Genomic DNA, 19009 nt, shown 5'->3' with positions numbered 1-19009 from the left:
CTTCCAGCGCCATCTTGAAAACTACAAAAATCTATACAGGCTGAGAAATGCCATGTATGTGCGTTACAGGGATTTGTTGAACAAGAAAGTTCAAAAGCAACGAATTCAGATCCAAATGTCTGATCTCAACTTCAAGCAAACTCTTGAACAGCAAGGAAGAAAAAAGGTATGAATTTTTATTTTGAGGGAAAAGAAGGGGGATTTGCCTACTGAAAATATAGGGAAATGTTTAGAAAGAAATATAAGGCTTGACTGGAAAATTTAAGAGATTTTTTTCCCCATACCCTTTTGAAATTGTAGGAGTTGTCTTTTCTAATATTAATATGCAGGGTTTATGTGAATAACACCCATTAGCATTAATACAATTTAACTATAAATCCCCTCCTTTCATGGGAGGGTGGGCAAGTTGGTCTGTTGGTGGGGAATTATTGAAAGTTTCAAACTCAGGATTTTCTCCTGGAAAGTGAGCTTGTTGCAAGAAGAAAAATGACTGATTAAACTGGAAAATGTTCTTAAGAACACAGTGAGATTAAAAATAATCCTCTTTTAAAAAAAGTCCTTGCCTGAGTCACTAATAATTATTGATGAGTAAAGACAAAAGATTCTTAGAAAGCTGGCTTAGTTTTCACCATTTTTGGTGTATGAAAACAAATTAGTGCATTTCACTTTTTCTTTCAGTAAGTCACTTGCTAGAATGTATTGATATTTAATTAAATCCATTAAATGTTAGCTTTTATAAAGCACCCTCCTCGCCTCCCCCCTGTTTTATGTAAAAACTAAAATTTGGACTTTACTTTAAAGCAACACTGCCAGGTAGTTTAATGGATGCTGAATCCCTAGCACAATCACCTGCTGTGCTTTTAATCTTCTTATTCTTTAATGTGGAACACAAGCCACAAAAGTAAGGCTGTGTCTATTCTGAGCTTACACGTTAATTACTCTGGAGCTCTCCCTGTTGGTACCACCAGTGGAGCTGAACTGGTGATGATGCAAGAATGGGACATTCTAAGAGAGAGGTCCGTGTAGATAAGGCTAAAAAGTGTGTATTTGAATAGGCTAGTACTATAAAATCCAAGTATAGGACAGCCACTTTCAGAGGAAATTAGGACTAAAATATTTTAAGAAATATCAAAATGTTTAAAACAAATTTATTTTTCTAATGTAGCAATCACAAAATTCTGATTTGTGGAAAAAACAAATGATCTCCTTGCTCTCCTATGACACATGAAATAAAACAGATGTAAACTGAAATGAGAAGGATGGTCCCTTATGATGCTGGAAGACTTGAGAGAGATGCGTAAATTTTTGGGAGTTGGTTTTTAGGCATCACTGGGAAATGTAATATCTGTGTGTGACTTACTCTTCTTTGAGAATTGCCTCTGTGCATTCGCACTTGTGGGATATTGTGTTCTTGGTGTTGAGCTGTGGAACTGCCTTGAAAAGCTGTGTGTGTTGATGGGGGGAGGATTGCGCAAAAGAGATCTTGCATGAAGTTGAACTTCTTGCCCTATTCTGCAAAGGGAATGTGCCTCCCTACCTGTGGAGTCCTGACATTATATAGGATTCCGAAACAGAGGGGAAGGCGGGCGTGTACTATGAATGCATGGAGGTGACTTTTGAAGAGCAACAGTTACTGTTAAGTACTCTCTCTCATTTCCAAAGTCATTCAAAAGAAAAGAGGACAATGCATGTGAACCAATAAAATCACTTTTCAGGCCCTCACGTAGTCATTAAAGGTACCCACATTTCTTATTCTTTGTAGGTTATGTGCAATCTTTTTTATTTATTTATTTTTTTTGCTTCTTTATAACATTTGAGCACCTAAAATTCAGTTCTGCAGATGGTTTAACACAACTTCTGACAACCCAAACCTATAGCGTCTGTTTGTGCTCAAGATTTATTGGTAACTCAAGGGGATACATTTTAGACAGCAGTTTTCTTATGCTTAAAGATGTTGTATGTTGCAAAGACTTTATTACATCATAGGGATTTTTTTTTACTGAGGGATAATAAAAAATCAACAATAATCCAACAAATCCAAACCCCAGAAAGAGTGATCATTTTGGACTTTGCCTTATTTGTCGACTGTGTGTTAAAGTAAACACCTGCTTATGCAGTACAAACCCAGTGGTCTTTCCTTTGCAGATGACTTTAAAGGCTATGTATGTTGGGTCCTCAACACTTGCTTAGGCACCTACATAAATGGCCTGTCTTTCAAAAGTGTTGAGGACCCAACAGCTTCTATTAAATTCAGATCAGTTATGCCAGCAGAGATTGTGCTGTGTGTTTTGTTAATGTAAGATTTACAATATCGTTAAGTATTCATGTCTTTGCATTTAAACACTTGGGTTTGTACATGTGAGAGCTAAAGACATTTTTGTCAATTAGCAAATTTAACTAGACTTTGAAACTAGGCAGAATTCTGTTGCAATGCCTAGAAATCACAGCTGGTCCACAAAAACCAGTTTCCATAGGTTGCAGCTCCCCAGATGTGGATACTGGGAATTTGCTACCCACTCATTGCTAATGGGGCTTCTTTCCTGGAGTCCCCATCAGCAGTGCTTGTGGATCTGTGAGAGGTTGTTGGGAGGACTTACATTCCTCTTCTGATTTTAAAAATAAATAAATAGGAGCTATCCCCCTGAATCTTCACTGCTGAGCATGTCATTTTCACCTTAAGCACTAGAGAACACTGCTGCCTTAAACAGAAGACCAGTTTATTTCTCAAGGTTGCATGTCAAGCTGAGAAAGTGAAACTGGGGTGGCAAGTGAGTGCTGGATCTTGGTAATCCCTCAGAAGCTAGATGGGGAAGAAGAATTGTAGAAAGAGCATTTTTGAGCAGCTGTTTATCCTGCACTGATGAATCAGGCTCTGAAACCCACCTTCCTCCCTGGGCTTTAGAGCCCAAACTCTAGCCAGAGCCCAAATGTCTCCACAGCGGTTTACTGCTGTAGTGCGAGCTCTGAGACTCACTACTGAGGGTTTTAAAACACAGTGTAGACATACCTGCTTCTTTTATCAGTGAGGGGTCCACAGTCTAGCCTGTTATTTCACGTGTTGTAACACATGATGATGTGAAAATTGTGTTGTGCTGTGATGACAGTGCACTGGGCAGGGACTGTCTCTTGTGTGCTTGTGTGCTTGCAAGATCCTAGCACAGTGGGATCCTGGTTTATGATTGGGGTCCTGAGGCACCATTGCAATAAAATATAATTTAATAATAATTTTCAGGATAGCTGAATTATCCTACTAGCAGGATGTGGGAGTGTACTGGTGAAACTGGGATCCCAAAAAACTGAAACCAAGTGACAATGCTATGCTAGGAAATACAATGTTTTATTGTTGCATGTGAACTTGTTGCATTATTTATGCATAGAGTCCCTACCAAGTTGAAGTCAAAACAAGCAGGCAGCAGTGAGGTCCCCCCCGCCACCCTCCGTAACTGCATGATCACAAGCTTCATTAGATGGTGCTTGTATTAGGTCCGTTTGGTGTTAACAGGTTAAAACTGTGTGTGGGAATTTACGCTACTGTTCTTTCAAGACTATCTGGAGACAATAAAACAGACATGTTTATGAAATTGCAACCATTCTTACAGGAGCACATGACACTGTTACAGAAATATTCTGAGCAATTTAAACTATTTAATCAGAGGCTTAGATTTTCCTGTAACAGGTTGTCATATTGAGGTCCAAATTCTCTGCTAGTGTCAATGGGCACAGTGCCAGTGACTTCAGTGGAGTTTTTCCACAATAGGCCAGAGACTTTGGTCTTATTATTTTTGTTATTTCCTTCCTTTGACCCCAGCGCTCATTTATCAGCAATGAAAAATCATGAAACTGAAGTGATTTATACTAAAGCAGTGAATCCTGCGTCCTTTCATAGAATCATAGAACATCAGGGTTGGAAGGGACCTCAGGAGGTCATCTAGTCCAACCCCCTGCTTAAAGCAGGACCAATCCCCGATTTTTGCCCCAGATCCCAAATGGCCCCCTCAAGGATTGAACTCACAAACCTGAGTTTAGCAGGCCAATGCTCAAACCACCGAGCTATCCTTCCCCACCATCCTTCCAGCTTCCTGAATAGATAATCTTTAGGGCTTTCGATTAATCGCAGTTAACTCACGCCATTAACTAAAAAAAAATTAATCTGGACTAATTACAGTTTTAATTGCACTATTAAACTATTAATAGAATACCAATTGAAATTTATTAAATATTTTGGATGTGTTTTACATTTTCAAAATATTGATTTCAATTACAACACAGAATACAAAGTGTACAGTGTTCACTTTATTATTTTTATTAATAAAAAATTGCATCCGATGAAGTGAGCTGTAGCTCACGAAAGCTTATGCTCAAATAAATTGGTTAGTCTCTAAGGTGCCACAAGTACTCCTTTTCTTTTTACTGTAAAAATGATAAAAGAAATATTTTTCCATTCACAGCATACAAGTACTGCAGTGCAATTCTTTATCATGAAAGTGCAACTTACAAATGTAGAAATATTTTTGTTACATAACTGCACTCAAAAACAAAACAATGTAAAACTTTAGAGCCTACAAATCCACTCAGCCCTATTTCTTGTTTAGCCAATCGCTAAGAGAAACATGTTTGTTTACATTTATAGGAGATAATACCTTCTGCTTTTTATTTACAATGTCATCTGAAAGTGAGAACAGGCGTTCGCGTGGCACTTTTTTAGCCAGCATTGCAAGGTACAGTATTTATGCGCCAGATATGCTAAACATTCGTATACCCCTTCATTCTTCGGCCACCATTCCAGAGGACATGCTTCCATGCTGATGATGCTCATTAAATAAATAATGTGTTAATTAAATTTGTGACTGAACTCTTTTGCGGGGGGAGAATTGTATGTCTTCTGTTCTGTTTCACATGCATTCTGCCATATATTTCATGTTATAGCGGTCTTTTATGATGACCCAGCACAAGTTCATTTTAAGAACACTTTCACTGCAGATTTGACAAAATGCAAAGCAGGTACCAGTGTGAGATTTCTAAAGATAACTACAGTCCTCAACCCAAAATTTAAGAATCTGAAGTGCCTTCCAAAATCAGAGGGGGCAAGGTGTGGAGCATGCTTTCAGAAGTCTTAAAAGAGCAACACTCTGATGCGGAAACTACAGAACCCAGAACCACCAAAAAAGAAAATCAATCTTCTGCTGGTGGCATCTGACTCAAATGATGAAAATGAACATGCGTCGGTCTGTACTGCTTTGGATCGTTATCGAGCAGAACCCGTCATCAGCATGGACGCATGTCCTCTGGCATGGTGGTTGAAGCATGAAGGGACATAAGAATCTTTATCGCATCTGACACGTAAATATCTTGTGACACTGGCTACAACAATGCCATGCAAACGCCTGTTCTCACCTTCAGGTAACATTGAAACAAGAAGCGGGCAGCATTATCTCCACAAATGTAAACAAACTTGTTTGAGCAATTGGATGAACAAGAAGTAGGATTGACTGCACTTGTAGGCTCTAAAGTTTTTACATTTTTATTTTTGAATGCAGTTATTTTTATGTACATAATCCTACATTTGTAAGTTCAACTTTCATGATAAAGAAATTGTACTACAGTACTTGTATTAGGTGAAATAAAAAATACTATTTCTTTTGTTGTTTACAATGCAAATATTTGTAATAAAAATAAATATAAAGTGAGCACTGTACACTTCGTATTCTGTATTGTAATTGAAATCAATATATTTGAAAATATAGAAAACAGAATACTATTTGTTTAAATATTTTTGGATATTATTGTTTAACAGCTCAATTAATTTTTTTCATCATTGACAGCCCTAATAATCATATGTCCCTTATTTTGAGTCTATTAAGCCCAACTTGGTCTCTCTCATGTTTGGGCTTTGGCAGGTTGAATGAAATGGTTCCTTCCCAATTTACAAGATGGCTACCATTTCAGGAAGCATCAATCATTAGCTTAGTTCTGACAGTGCTGTTGAATTTTTACCTTCCAAAAAGAGAGAATACAACCAAGTTAAAAACAAAAACTATGGGAGAGTCAGCCCATATGGAAAGTCTATTGCAATCCATAAAGAATGATAACTTTTCTGTAGCCATTTTAAATCAGTCTGTAGAGTTGTATAGTAGGAATGTAGCTTTCTAGTCAGTCCTCTATGTTGGTTTAAAACATCTATGGAAAGTAGTGTTGAATGAAAAATTAGACCAATTTTCCTTATGATTTTTCATTAAAAATATTCTCTCAGAAATAGTTTTGGTAGCAGTTTTCTAGCCATAGGTAATAGAAAGGACTTAATTTTCTCTTTAAATTCACAGGTGTTTGGGTTTTTTTGTTTTTGTTTTTGGTTGGGGTTTTTTTGTTTTGTTTTGTTTGTTTTTTTATAAATCATACTGATGTCATCTTGTTTGAAATATACAGGCTGTTTCCATAAGGGAGATGATTTAGGTACTCTTCCTCCGGTCCCAGATCTTGCTCTAAAACTAGGGTGACCAGATAGCAACTGTGAGAAAACAGGACAGGGGTAGTGGGTAATAGGCTCCTACATTAAAAAAAAAAAAAGTCCCCAAAAACGGGACTGTCCCTATAAAAACAGGACATCTGGTCACCCTATCTAAAACAAGTATTTTGATGGTGGGAATAAAAACAAAGTTATCACTAAACATGTGACTCTGCCCAGTGTGAATAAACTAAAGAGTAGCAACCCTGCCATTACTTGCCAGCCATACAGATCTGAGTGTCTTTCATATAATTTATGATTGACACAATTATCCTGAAAAGGACATGATTATTGGCAAGACTGCTTCCAAGCTTCCTATGGTATTTCTCACACTACCAAGTCTGCTGGTGAAGCATGTTTATAGCTGCTGAGTCAGGCGCTAGGCCTAGTGAGAAGAGTCCTGACTGCAGGAGCAATCCCTACTCCAATGGGATTAGAAGGAGCCATGTGGACCATTTTACCATTAGGACACCAGTCAGTGCAAAACTGTTCTTCTGCATCAGACTGGTCCGTTTCCCCGGAGTTTATGGGAGCCGCTGAAGAGCTTGGCAGGTAGGGAATGTGAGGCTCAGAGGAACCTGTTCTGGCGCTGTTGGAATGAGAGTTGGGGCAAGAGAAGTTAGGGAGCTGAGGGAAGCGAGAGAGGGAAGTGAAGTGTAAAGTGGGACTGGTGTGGGGAAGGAAGGGATGAAAGAAACAGGAGAAGAACTTTTATTCTAAAGACAAGTATGTTCTTCCTTTAGGCATCTAATGGTTTTAAAAGTATCCCACAAAGCAGTCAGATGGGATTAGGTGAGCAGGTATGGCACACACTATGCACTCACTAACAGCTCCTAGGAGAGAGCCTTGCGCTCTAGAAGTAGAGCTATGCCAGACTTGCTAGTTCTGGTTCACACGGTTTGAACTTCACATCCCTGAAGTTTCACTTGGCGCTCTAATGACCCCAAATTCAAAACAAACTTGACTGAAACCAATGAGTTTTGCATGGTTCACACACACAATTTGTGTGTGTGTGTGGGGGGGAGACACTCACTTGAAACTCTGCTTAGGTTCACTTGAATAGCTGGCAAACCTTTGGGGGAAACTGGGCATTCTTCTTCGAGTGATTGCTCATGTGTATTCCACAATAGGTGTGCATACTCGCTAGTGCACCGGTGCCAGAAGTTTTTCCCCTAGCAGTACCCATAGGGGGAACACCCCAGCAACCCCTGGAGTGGCTCCTCCATGGTGTGGTATAAGGGGAGCTGCGCACTCCCCCCACCCTCGGTTCCTTCTTGCCACCCGTGAAGGTGCATCGGAACTACTCTGCTCCAGCTTTGCTGTAGCTCGTCCCCAGAACTTTTTGTTCGTTCAGTGCTAGTATCTGTAGTTAGTTAGCTGTTCAGTTAGTTAGAGCGCCCAGACCGGGGCATGCCCTGCGCCCCGGGTTTTAAGTCATGTGACACTTGTAGGCGATCTGTGCCAAGGAGTGACCCACCTGCAGACAGTTTATGCTGTTTGGGAGAAACCCATATCAGCGATCCTTGCAAGATTTGCAAGTCATTTACACCTCGGACTGAGAGATTAGACTCCAAGCTATTCTGATGGAGTTGGTGCTGACCCCTACTCCGGTGCACCGTTCTGAGTCGGCACCGGGCACCGCAGCATCGGTGGGTGGCGACCTTCCGGTGCCTTCGACCAGTCGGCACCACTCCCCATACACGGGGCACAAGAAGGCAAAGAAAAGTGCCCGGAGTCTGACCAAGTGGTGCATCCTCCGGTGCCGGCGGCACCGAGGGAAACCAGGGGCAGAGACTAGACCCATGTCGGGCAGTCCTCGATTCCCTCCGGCCTCTAGGCCTCCAACTCACTAGAGTGGAGTAGCCCGGCTGCTTCGGAAACACGGGAGGCCCTGTAGGCGGCCTAGGACGTCATGTCCATGCTGGTACCAGGAGCGCCGCCAGCGTCCGCACCATGCTGCAGGAGCAAGCCACCGCTGGGTTCTCCGCAGTCGCCCCCAGCTCAGCACCGGTCTCATTCCAGGGAATGTTCCCAACGCCGTTCGTTGCCCAGCGACAGTTCAGGGCGTAGTCCGCGTGGATCGCCCTCAAATCCCACCAGACTGTCTGGATGGGTGCCGTCCGACCGAAACTCTCGGCACCACTCCGCGTCACGGAGTGAGTACCAACGAGACTGAAGCAGATGTTGCCAGAGGTCCTCATCTCATAGGGATTACCATGGCCAGTCATGGCACGGACGTCGATGCTGTTCCCACTCAGAATCCCACTCCAAGAGTCCTCCAAGGCATTGCCTCCGCAGCCCAGGGCATCGATCACCGGCACCTCGCAGTCACAGGTCTGCCCCTCGGAGCCGATCGCGGAGCAGCAGCTACAGACGGTACTGGTCCTCCGCATCAAGATCGCAGTCCCATGGGCGACGTCACTCCCGGCCCCACTGTTCCTCCCAGACCCCATACAGCGGCAGGTTGTTCATCAGCCCGGCCTCCGCTTATAGTCGCCCTTCTATGGGACAGGCCAGCCAGGCTGCAGTGGCCCCGGGCCCCGTGGCCGGCCCAATGGTACCAGTGGGCACCGTGGCCACGACACAGCCCCCGGTGGGAGCCCACTCGCCCCAGAGGCACCGTCGGCCTCCCTCTCCAGACCTCCGAGAAGGGGGTAGGTGGGACATACGTCCTCGGCACCGTGCCCGCAGTCTGACCAAGTGGTGCATCCTCCGGTGCCGGCGGACACCAAGAGCACCGTGCCGGGCTCCTCGCCCTCCCCGGATGTGTCCCGCAGGAGGACTTTAGGGCCCATCAAAAACTTGTTTAGCCTAACTAAAAGAAGGTTGAGGGGAGATATGATTGCTCTCTATAAATATATCAGAGGGATAAATACCGGAGAGGGAGAGGAATTATGTAAGCTCAGTACCAATGTGGACACAAGAACAAATGGATATAAACGGGCCATCGGGAAGTTTAGACTTGAAATTAGACGAAGGTTTCTAACCATCAGAGGAGTGAAGTTTTGGAATAGCCTTCCAAGGGAAGCAGTGGGGGCAAAAGATCTGTCTGGCTTTAAGATTAAACTCGATAAGTTTATGGAGGAGATGGTATGATGGGATAACATGGTTTTGGTAATTAAATATTCATGGTAAATAGGCCCAATGGCCTGTGATGGGATATTAGATGGGGTGGGATCTGAGTTACCCAGGAAAGAATTTTCTGTAGTATCTGGCTGGTGAATCTTGCCCATATGCTCAGGGTTTAGCTGATCGCCATATTTGGGGTCGGGAAGGAATTTTCTCCAGGGCAGATTGGAAGAGGCCCTGGAGGTTTTTTGCCTTCCTCTGTAGCATGGGGCATGGGTCACTTGCTGGAGGATTCTCTGCTCCTTGAAGTCTTTAAACTGCGATTTGAGGACTTCAATAGCACAGATATAGGTGTGAGGTTTTTTGCAGGAATGGTGGGTGAAATTCTGTGGCCTGCATTGTGCAGGAGGTCAGACTAGATGATCATCATGGTCCCTTCTGACCTAAATATCTATGAATCTGTAAAAGGGTGGCATCAAACATCCACCTCCAGGTAGAGGAGTTGAAGGAACCCTCAGACTCCCTGTTCAACGTGCTGTCCTCTTCGGCACCGGGCAGGGTAGCTTTGCCCCTCCACAAAGGAGTGGCAAAAATTTCAAATGTCTTGTGGCAAACACCGGCTTGCTGGCCCCCATCTCTAAGAAGGCAGAACGCACGTACTTTGTACCCACTAAAGGGCACGAGTACCTCTACGCCCACCTGGCACCCAACTCCCTGGTGGTTGAGTCATCAACCACAGGGAGCGGCAGGGCCAACCAGCCCCTACCCCGAAAAATAAAGAATCGCAGAAGCTCGACTCTTTTGGGAGAAGGCTTTAGTCTCCCTCGAGTTTTTAATTGCGGGTGGCAAACCACAGGCACTCCTGGGCAGGTACGAATTCAATTTGTGGGGTTCCCTGCCCTAGTTCGAGCATTCCATCCAGGAGCGTGATAAGAAAGCATTCAAGGTGCTGGTGGAGGAGGGTACAGCGTCTGTCAGAGCATCCCTGCAAGCAGCTTCGTATGCAGCAGACACGGCAGCACGGTCCATGGCCTTGGCGCTGTCCATGAGAAGGGCGTTGTGGCTACTGTTGTCCGGGCTGCCCAGTGGAGCACAGGCTGCCATGCAGGATCTCCCGTTTGACGGCAAAGCTCTGTTTGCGGAGCAAATGGATACAAAGCTGCATGACATGAAGGACCCCCATGCGACCCTCCAGACTCTGGGTCTCTATGTCCCGGCTCTGGCCAAATCTAAGTTTAGGCCGCAGCAGTCTCCCGCTCAGGCCACCCAGCCGAAGTACGAGGCAGCCTATCGCATGTTGAGGGTCTATAAAAGGCGCCCTTAGAGGCAGTTGCGGCCTGCCCCGCAACCTGGGTCCTCCAAGGGCAAACAGTCGGGAAAAAGGAGGTTTTGACGGAGGCGCCCTGCCAGTTTTCCTCTGGAATCCCCCCCTCCTTAATGAAGCTTCCCTTCTACAATTGGTTGTGTGCTTTCCTCCCAGCGTGGTCATGACTAAAGGCCAAAGGAAGACTCAGGCCCATCCTGGACCTGCAGGATCTAAACCAGTTCATGGTGAGGCTCAAGTTCTGCATGGTCTCACTGGCCTCTATCATCCCCTCCCTGGACCCCGGGGACTGGTACGCTGCCCTCAACCTTATACGTGGCCCATGTCCCCATCCAGGACATTTGTAGGGCCGCTACGTGGTCTTAGGTTCACACGTTCACCTCATACTATGCGATCGTCTCCCAAACCAGGGATGATGCCAGGTTTGGCAGGGCCGTACTCCGTCCCGGGAATTTATGACCTCCTACCCACCTCCAACAGATATAGCTTGGAATCACCTATTGTGGAATACACATGAGCAATCACTCAAAGAAGAAAAGACAGTTACCTTTTCCGTAACTGGTGTTCTTCGAGATGTGTTGCTCATGTCTATTCCACATCCCACCCTCCTTCCCTCTGTCGGAGTTGTCTGGCAAGAAGGAATTGAGGGTGGGGGGAGTGCGGAGCTCCCCTTATACCACACCAGGCCGGTGCCACTCCAGGGGTTGCAGGGAGTGCTGCCCCCCTCCACAGGTACTGCTAAGGAAAAAACTTCCAGCACCGGTGCACGTGGCGAGCACACACACCTATTGTGGAATAGACATGAGCAACACATCTCGAAGAACACCAGTTGCAGGAAAGGTAACTGTCTTTTCATAATTTTACATTCATAGTAGGTTACATTTGGTTTAGGACCGTCTTTAGGGATATTGGCCAGGACACTGGGGTTATTGTCTGAAGGGCTCCCTAGAGAGATGCAGTTTAGTATTCTCTTGAAAGATAGTTTCGATGATGGAGGTCCTTCATCCTGGGGGATCTCCACTCCACCAAGGACAGGCTGAGATGCTGGTGTGATGTGACTTGTTTGTGCTTCGCTGCCGCTGGTGTATAGTGCCAGCGATGGGGCTGCTTTTTATTGACTGAGCTCTAGAGTGTAACTTGATTGTTCCAGGGGAGTTGAGATGTCTCCCCTTTTAGCGTGGCCCTGGCTGAAGTATTTCACAGGTTCCCCTTCTCCTGCTGTCCCTTAAATTCTTTCACAAAGGCACACTCTAGTGTGCCTATGACCTAATCCCCCAGACTCACTCTGATGCCATGCATTGCAGTTGGGGAGAAGAAGGCCGACACTGAATCTTGGGCTGTCTAGCTGGGGAACCTAGAATAGATTTGCAGGATGCCTCAGATTTGCTTGACTCTTCCCTGTTCTGTAGTCTGACCATTGCCATGACTGGCCCAGTCATAGCACTGACGCATAAATCATAAAACTTTACTTTGTGAAGTGCTTTGGGATTCCCTGAATGTGCAGTATAGCACCTTTCCTTTTCTCTCAGCAAGAGAAACTGGTGGCTGCTACACAAGAACCGCATACAGGAGTTTTCAAAGCAGGAGTCATTTATAGAAGTTCCCTTGCTAGCAACAGGTGGGACTAACCAATGAGGTTTAAAAGCAGCTTGGTGTAGGAAGTGATTAACAGTAATGTATATATCCATCTTCACTATAATACTAGATGGGGCATTTCAATCCATGCCTCTTTGCTTGTTTGAGGGGGATTAGATGAGCATGCAGAGGCTCAGTACGTTTTGACTAATTTGCCATTCAATCTTGAAGTATTAAACCATATAGCAACTCCATAAATTTAAGAACTATTTTAATTTTTTTTAAATTGTTTAAAAAACAAAAATATCAAAACGCAACATGGCAGGTTTTGGCTTTAGAGGTAACTAATGGCTGAAGTGAACTCCTTTTTCCATGGAAAATAAGTTTTTATTAAGGAAGCTTAGCTGTCATCTGCACTTCAGAAATAACAATGCTTAAAAGTAAACATAACATGACTGTACTCTAGCCATATTTTAACCATGTTAGAGAACTGTTCTCATTTTGAGAGATGCTTAAACAAAAACATGTTTATAACATGGTTTTCCTCTGTCTATTTTAACCTAGTTTAACCCACAGTTTAACTATTACATTTAATTTTTAATAGTTGTTTAATGCAATGGTTTGTCTAATGGTTCAGTTATGTGGTTATTTTAATAGTGTAGATGGAGACTTGGACACAATCTTAGAATTACTGATGTTTTCTGGAGAACTTGGAAAAAATTGTTCTGTGTTGTATAGTGCACAGTGGGGCTGTGTATGTGTCTAGGGCTCTTAGGGGCTACCACAGTAGAAAAACAATGAACAATAATTTTCTTTTAAATCCTTTATAGATGGAAATAACACATGAATTAAGGTCTAATTTTAAATACTGTTCTATTTTTGCTGTACTTTAACGAGATTTTGCCAGCCAACGTGAATAGGAAAAAATGTAAGAACCCTTTTATTTGGGGGGGGAGGGGGAGAGGTCTTCTAATTTAGGTCCCTAGTAGCACGGGGGGGGGGGAGGGGGCTGGGGGAGCATTTTAAACACAGTTCTAACACCATTTGGCCTCATCCATGATGTCTAGCCAGGTTAGACCATGTTAGAAATCAGCTCAGTTGGTACTAGGTAAAATTTTCAAAAGTGCCTAAATCACTTAGGTTCGTTTGAAAATGTTACTCGTGTTTTAATGAAGTAAATGTGATCCAGTAGTTAGGTTTTGTATAAATAGTCTTACCCCACGAATAATGTTTTTCCATGTTTTTTCTTTTAAACTCCAATGGAATCATGATTTTGTGGGGGGGTTTTGTTTTGTTTTAAAGCAATAAATGTTTTCCTTGCAGTGTCTGAGAATCTGAGAAATGAGACTGAGTATAAGCCAAAGTGAAACTGGCTTAATTGATTTCCATTTTTTGGTGGTTGAATTATGAAAAAGATAAACAGTAATGGTAAAATGGTAAATGGTAAAAAGCTATTTTGATTTGTAAAAATCTTTCAGTTTTACTAATCTAAGTGGGTGTTCATATCACAGGTAAAAACATTGTTAACAGTGTATGATTTTTAAATTATCAATGTACCTCTAAATATAGTTTCTGAGTTCTGTTCTTGGACGACTGCAAAACTGGATGTATATTCTCTGGGACTTTCTTTCCTTTGTTTGTATTGCTAGGGAAAAATGCATGAAAACAAGATCTTTGTTTCTGAAGATTTCATCTACTCCCTCTGTTTATTCCCTTACTTAATGTTAAAATCCTGTCTTTGTGACATGACCTTTGGCTTTGTAGAAATGATTATAATGTCACCAAAGAGAAGATATTGGCATTATTAGCTGAGAAGTAACCAGCCAGGATAAAATGAACTGTTGAGGAACAAAGGCCTGGTTTCATGTGAATTTCCCAGGGAATTATAAGAAAACAACCAAAGGGAAGAGAAATCTAGAAAACATAAGCAGAATTGTCTTTAAATCAAATGTTTTCCAAAGTTTTCCCTGAGATCTCAGCAAACATTTAAAAACAGTTCTGTGAGCTTCAGTGCTGCATTATTTTGATGTGTTGTTTTTATGACCTCTTTGATATAAGTGGTTTTCCTAATTTAACAAATTTATTTGGGCATAAGCTCATGAAAGCTTATGCCCAAATAAATTTGTTAGTCTCCAAGGTACCACAAGTATTCCTCCATTTTTTTTATTTTATTTTATTTTATTTTTGCTGATACAGACTAACACGGCTACCACTCTGAAACCTGTTTCCTAATTTAGGCACTTTTCCTTGTCCACAATGATACTGATAAAGAGAATATGCTACTAAAGTTTATTCTAGACAGACCTGGTTCCTTTCTCTTGATGTTCAAAGACCATTTTAACTGGTCAGTGACATTGCTAAACAGTCTTAACATCAAAATAACTTCATAGGCTGCGTTTGCAAGACTTCCTCAACTCAAAATTAAAAAGGCGTGATCTGATTCCCTCTTTTGCAAGAAAGGAACAAAATGTTTCTTCTTAAGAAGGTTAATATATTTTGGTGCCACATATCAGGCTGTCTCTACAGGTCCATGTTAAAGTAGAGTTGTAGCCTTATTAGCATCCTATTAATATGTGCATAAAATGTAGTCTGTGTCTGAGCCCAAATACACAAATTGGGAAATCAAAGAGAAATCCTTCACACCTTTTGCTGGCTTCATCCTGAACTTTTATTTATCTTAAAACAACTTCCTTAAGAGAATTTCCTCTTCTAAAGGAAACACTTCTCCACATTTAACAGGAGAATACTGCAGGGAACTATGTTTTCAGCCACATAGCCACTGAGAGGAAAGAAACTACTTTAATCATAATGTTCTGAATCTTAACTTTGACTTGTATAACAAAACCATTTATCTTAAAGTGCAACACTTCAGATCTTTTTTCAAATGAAAAAGAAATAATGAATTGTTGCTGTGACAAAGTATGCATACACCCAACACCAATAAGTATGAATAAGAAAGGAATTTTAAAGAAATTTCAGTTGGATAACTTGTTTTGTTTATATGCCCGACTGCAGTAGCAAGTTTTGTTTCGGAGAGTCTAATGGCTTATTTACATAGGAAAATTACAACAATTTAATTTAAAACTTATTTAGGTACTGCAGTGAAAAACCGTATGTAGACACTTCAATTTAGGAACGGCTTATTTCTTTCTAGCCTAAGTTAGTAACCAATTAATTTAAGCTAAATCCATAAAAGCCACTCTTAAACTAAAATAAGAGCATCTACACAGTGGTCTGCCTCACTTTAACTGGGGTCATGTCTACACTACCCCTGAGCGACATAAAGTTTTGCTTGCATAAATGGTAGTGTGCACAGCGCTCAGGGGTGTGAAAAACAACACCCCACCAAGCTATATGGGATTCGCTGACATAAATGGTAGTGTGAACAGCACTATGTTAGGGGAGGGAGCTACATGAGAGATCTTACAGCGGCGCAGCTGCATTGGTACAGCTGTGCTGCTGTAAGGTCTCTAGTGCAGAGAAGCCTGAATCAATTTTAAGGTTTCAGAGTAACAGCCGTGTTAGTCTGTATTCGCAAAAAGAAAAGGAGTACTTGTGGCACCTTAGAGACTAACCAATTTATTTGAGCATGAGCTTTCGTGAGCTACAGCTCACTTCATCAGATGCTCATGCTCAAATAAATTGGTTAGTCTCTAAGGTGCCACAAGTACTCCTTTTCTTTTTGCGAATCAATTTTAAAATACACTTGTAGTTAAACCAGTGCAAGTTTGTGTCTAGGCAAGGCCTGTAATAGTTGTAAAGTCACATATAGTGACCATCTGATGACTGCATAATTAATTTTTTTCAATGAGAAGAGAACCAATTTGGAACGTGATTAACAGCACTTTTTAAAATTAACAATACATTTTAACAGGTTTCAGAGTAGCAGCTGTGTTAGTCTCTATTCGCAAAAAGAAAAGGAGTACTTGTGGCACCTTAGAGACTAACCAATTTATTTGAGCATAAGCTTTCGTGAGCTACAGCTCACTTCATCGGATGCATTCAGTGGAAAATGCATCCGATGAAGTGAGCTGTAGCTGATGAAAGCTTATACTCTAATAAACTTGTTAGCCTCTAAGGTGCCACAAGTCCTCCTTTTCTTTTTGTGAATACATTTTAAAAAATTGCAAATAGTGTTCTGTCAATTTTATATTGTTTTCTATCTGTGTAACCTGCCTGTATTTATGCTGCACTCATCCCCTGTATATCTAAAGTACCTTCTTCCATGGAGGTTGTTTCTGGAAGTGTTTTTGTATTCATCCTGCTTTCCTTTGTACAGTTGTTCATGGATGATTCTGTTTTGCAGTTGTGATATTCAGAGCTGGCTGTACTCGAAGGGCACAACAATTTTAGATTGCATTTATTGACGCGCACGGTCATGTTTATGCCTGTGCAAATCAATTAAAATATTAGTGTAAAGATATTACCTGAAATATCTGAAGCATTTAGCAACTGGAACTGATGGAAATGCTGTTCTAATTCACTAATAATCCCATGCCTTCATTCCTTAACAGGAAAGTTCCCACTCAAATGGTATTTTTCCTGAGTGAGGACTCTGCAGGTCTGTAGAATTAGTCATATATGTATTTTCTTAAGGCCAGCCTTAGCCTTGTCAGGCCACATAGGGCCTCTTCCCTTCGTGGGGCCCTACACTCACTACGCATATACTTCTCTGATCTGCCAGTCCGCTCGCTATCAGCTTTCTTGTTCTATGATGCAGTTTGACTCTGCTGGCTGGCTGCAGAAGAGAATGAATTCCCCTCTCTCTCAAAACTCATTTGAAAAGTTGCTCTCTGAATCCAATCATGGCTACTTGGCCCCCATATATGAATCACTGCAAGCTATGGAACTATGTGGAGAGGGGTGTTGGGAGCAGAGATTCACCGTTGCCTCAGTGGGGATTGCATGCAAGATGATGTAAGCATAGGTATATGTCATTTTGCATATTGCCCAGCAAAGTGTAGGTCCATCCCTGTATTCTTAAGGAGTCGGAAAATAATTGAGGGAATAATTTTGCAGCATAATGGTATATGAGAATTTCACTTAGTTAAGGGAACTAAGGTTTTAATATTTATTAAATAAAAATAAACAATCTGTGCATTTAAATAAATCTATTTTTCTTTTTAAAAAACAATTTCTAGCTTTTTTTAAGCCATAAATGTTGTCCAAAGTTTCTGGAATCTTGTGGTGGCTTCTTACCTTTTTTCTAATTTTAGTGAATTAACTGCTGGTGAAAGTGTTGGATGAATGGCTCTGCAGACTGATGTCCTTTGTTTATCCACTGTACTGAGGCAGTCAAGACTGTTTCTGTTCTATCTCCCCCATGCTGCCATGCCAATGTGCCTAAAAACCCATGGAAAGTCACTGCATCCAATTACTAAATTGTCATTCAGATTTGTAAAACTATGCTAATGCTTTATATTATGGGTTCTATTCACACATCAGTGATTAGGGGCTTCATGTGACTATTTCCCACTCAGTGTTAATGTGAATGAAAGCCATACATTTCTACATAAACTGAGTGGAAAATATAGACCCCCACTTTACCCCACCCTATGCCACTCCTAGAGAGATCAATGCAACTCTTATGTTCTCAGATGTTGTCGTGTTGGGGTCCCAAATTGTAAAAATAGGCATTATGTTAATTTTTCCACTCTTAAAATGAATAGCTTCTTAAATATTTATTAAAATGGGTATATTTCTGCACTGCAAAATGTATAAGGTTAATATGAAAACAAACAGAGAATGAAAATTCATGGAAAACACAGATCTTCTGCATAAGAATATACTAATAATTATAGGAGACTACATCTGCATAGATGTTTTAGTGTAAATTATTTCAACATTTCTGTTATGAACTCCTGTGTTCGCTGTTATACTGTTGTGTTAGAAATGCTCTCTGAGTTGAACTTCAGCACACATAAGGATAGCCTGTGAATCATAGAATATCAGGGTTGGAAGGGACCTCAGGAGGTCATCTAGTCCAACCCCCTGCTCAAAGCAGGGCCAATCCCCAATTTTTGCCCGTGTGTGTGTGTGTGTGTGTGTGGTTTGTTGGTTGTTTTTATTGGGAGGGAGAATAAACAAATTTTAGATAGTGGCTGTAGTCAAACAAAGAATTTTAAAACCAAAATTAAGCTCCCCCTACCCCCACAGTTTTAATCGGATGTAAAAAAAATTCTCGTATTAAAGAATTTTTTTCAGGCAGTTAGTGCCTTTTGAAGAGTTAAGAAAATTGTTAAATGTCCAGGTTTTCTGCACTTACAAATGAACTTTATTTTTCATCAGAAATTTCATAAGAATTCTTAGTATGCGGAATTAATCCACACATCCACTGATTAATGGATTAGAGGCTTCATAAACATGCTTTGAAACACATTTGTTAGATTATTTTGCCAGTGCTTTGCAGATTAAGGACTCCCTAAATACTTGTTGACACAATAGATGGCAGTAGTTCTGTGGAATAAGGTGCATCCCACTCTGTGCTAATTTCAATGCTTTTGAAAGCATCTACTGTGTGCATGAGGCAATATTAAGTG

The 19009-nt window shown here is 41.7% G+C and overlaps 1 protein-coding gene across 1 annotated transcript in view; it reads left to right on the top strand.

Annotated features, from left to right (window-relative positions):
• Positions 1-19009, top strand: part of LOC144262163 (uncharacterized) — a 53896-nt gene that overhangs the window by 21351 nt on the left and 13536 nt on the right. Inside the window, exon 4 of the mRNA XM_077811813.1 lies at positions 8-166. Coding sequence (XP_077667939.1) covers positions 8-166 — 159 coding nt within the window. The remainder of the gene's footprint in view (positions 1-7; positions 167-19009) is intronic.

This window comes from Eretmochelys imbricata, chromosome 3 (assembly GCF_965152235.1).
Source record: "Eretmochelys imbricata isolate rEreImb1 chromosome 3, rEreImb1.hap1, whole genome shotgun sequence".
Lineage (NCBI taxonomy): Eukaryota > Metazoa > Chordata > Testudines > Cheloniidae > Eretmochelys > Eretmochelys imbricata.
Note: the sequence above shows the minus strand (reverse complement) of the source record. Positions and strands in the feature narration are given on the sequence as shown.